This window comes from Ictalurus furcatus, chromosome 1 (assembly GCF_023375685.1).
Source record: "Ictalurus furcatus strain D&B chromosome 1, Billie_1.0, whole genome shotgun sequence".
Taxonomy (NCBI): Eukaryota; Metazoa; Chordata; class Actinopteri; order Siluriformes; family Ictaluridae; genus Ictalurus; species Ictalurus furcatus.
Genome location: NC_071255.1, coordinates 38,425,428 through 38,427,927, shown reverse-complemented (window position 1 = coordinate 38,427,927; position 2,500 = coordinate 38,425,428). Strand labels below are relative to the sequence as shown.

The window sequence follows — 2,500 nt, the reverse complement described above, 5'->3', positions numbered from 1 at the left end:
TATTAATAATAGTGTTTGTGTTGTGTGTGTGTGTGTGTGTGTGTGTGTTTGCAGGTGGCAAGAGGCTTTGATCGTGTTTCCACGGACCAACAAACAGAACCAGAAGAAGAAGCGGAAGGTGGAGCCGCCCACTCCACAGGTACATACAAACACACACACACACACACACACACACACACACACACACACAGTGTGTGGTCCTTTTTGTTTATTATTTTGGAACAGAGAAGTTTCAGATGTGTGTGTGTGTGTGTGTGTCAGATCAAAAGTTTCCAAAAAAGTTTCTGTTTCATCTGAACTACAATGACACACACACACACACACACACGCAGTAAACAAGTCACGAGTCGCGGTGCAGCTTGTTTTTAACGACTGAGTAATAAAAGGTACTGGTGCTTGTGTTATTGATGTGTTTTTAGTTTATTTTTATTGCATCAGCAGATTAACGTTAGCGGTTGTACGTTAGCGGTTGTACGTTAGCGGTTGTACGTTAGCGGTTGTTAACTTTCTGACGTGTCACGTGTAGTGTAGCTTCACTTCTCTGAAGGAAGTCTTTACTGCGACTGAGATACGGTAATAACACTGAAACCGCGGAGCTCGGAATTACGAGCTGCAAAGTGACGAAAAAACACAGACACCTCCACGATCGTCTTCTGTTAGCGACCAGCTAGCCGACTAGCCGTGAGTTTAGCTGACTAGACGTGTGTTTAGCTCAGAACAGTGATGTGCCGAGTCAGATTTATAGATTTAAGAGGTGAACACGTGCATCTGTACGCTGATTGATCTACAGCGAGTGTGTGTGTGCATGCAGTATGACTCATTTAAGGGAAGAAGTTACTGCTGTGTTTACTGCTGATGCTCTGGGCGGCCATTTTGATTTGTCGTCACGTCACTTCCTGAACTCGTAGTTGAGGAGACCTTCAGTTGATGGGATACAAATATACAGTATTCACACCCCATGTGCAGTTTCTTTTACACTTTTCCAGGAAATGACCCTGCTAGAAAAAAACAATAGAAACACTCATCAAATTTGTAATGGTTTAATGGTTATAATGGGAATGGTATTGGCTTTAATTGGAATTGTATTGGTTTTAATGGAAACTGTAATGGTCCCTGTGGGTCTCTACTGGTAATTTGTTGCCTTTTATTGGTGGCATGTTATGTCTAGTGGATACCATTAAGGACCAGTAACGGATTAAGTGGTTAGCTTATGGTTTGTAATGGTATTTGTAGTGGAAACCATTAGAATTTCTGTGATGGTTTATATTGTTTTTTCAGCAGGAGACTGACTGGAATGTTTGTTTGTTTGTTTGTTTCTTAGCAGAAAGACATAGCCTTGTTCTGATAAACCAGTTAAATGTGTGTGTGTTGTACTTCCTGTGTTCCACGCGTGTGAAGGTGTTAGTCAGGTGAATAAACTCTGCTGCCGTGGGAATAAAATTCATTGCTGTGGTTTTGGAGCCAAACAGCTAAATCCTCCTGCTCTTTGATGTGGTGCATTAGCTCGAGCGCTAAATCCCACAAGCTTCTGGCTACGTTCACCGCTTTTGTTTAGAGTTTGATGACCTTCTAGAAACCAGTCACTGGATTATTATCTCAGACGTTCTGTCTAAAGTTACATTTCTTATGATTATTTTTATGATTAATGCTTTTTATCGTTAGATTAGTTTCCACCTTATTCATTATGCCATTTTTATTCTGATTACTTTGATCATTTTTACTATTTTTTATTATTATTGTTTTTAATTGGCCTTTTTAAAAATACATTTCACTGTTAATTAATCATTAATTACATTAATAATGGAGACTTTAATATTAGCTTCATCACTTTTACTCATTTTATATTATATATTTTATTTACGTTTTTAAAAAAGCATATTCTAATTATTCATTAATCATTATTTTAATAAACACTGCATTGCATAATTTTCACTGTTTTTATATTGTTTTGTCTGATTAAATTATTAATGAACATTTGTCTATTTTTACATTGTTTTTGTTTACATTTTAATTATTTTTTAATAATTAGTTAACCGTTAATATTTGTGTATTCATTTGTCATTTTTCTATTAAAACAATTTAATTATTAATTAATTACAATTTTAATAATGCTGAAATTCTTTATTAATCATTTGACCATGTTTAATGTTTTTAAAAGTATACTTTTAATTATTCATTATTAATTTACTATATTTGAAACATTTTAGTTTTTGTCTTTAGTAATTTTGAACATTTTGTGTTTAGTTTGATCATTTTCTGAAAATATGTTGTTTTTATTATTTAATCGTTATTTAAGTAATTTTATGTTATATATATATATATATGTGTGTGTGTGTGTGTGTGTGTTTGCAAACAAAGGTAAAATATTATACTTGGTCATTTACTTATTGAGGAAAATGATCCAGTATTACATATCATTGAGGGGTAAAAGTATGTGCACCTGTGCTTTCAGTATGTGGTGTGAGCCTCTTGTGCAGTAATAACTGCAGATAAACGTTTG

General features: G+C 34.6%; 1 protein-coding gene across 2 annotated transcripts in view; it reads left to right on the top strand.

The window, feature by feature from the left end:
* si:ch73-103b11.2 (trichohyalin) overlaps positions 1–2,500 on the top strand; it is a 61,679-nt gene that overhangs the window by 22,852 nt on the left and 36,327 nt on the right. For both annotated transcript variants that reach the window (XM_053637692.1, XM_053637700.1), the window contains exon 6: positions 55–139. In XM_053637692.1, coding sequence (XP_053493667.1) covers positions 55–139 — 85 coding nt within the window. The remainder of the gene's footprint in view (positions 1–54; positions 140–2,500) is intronic.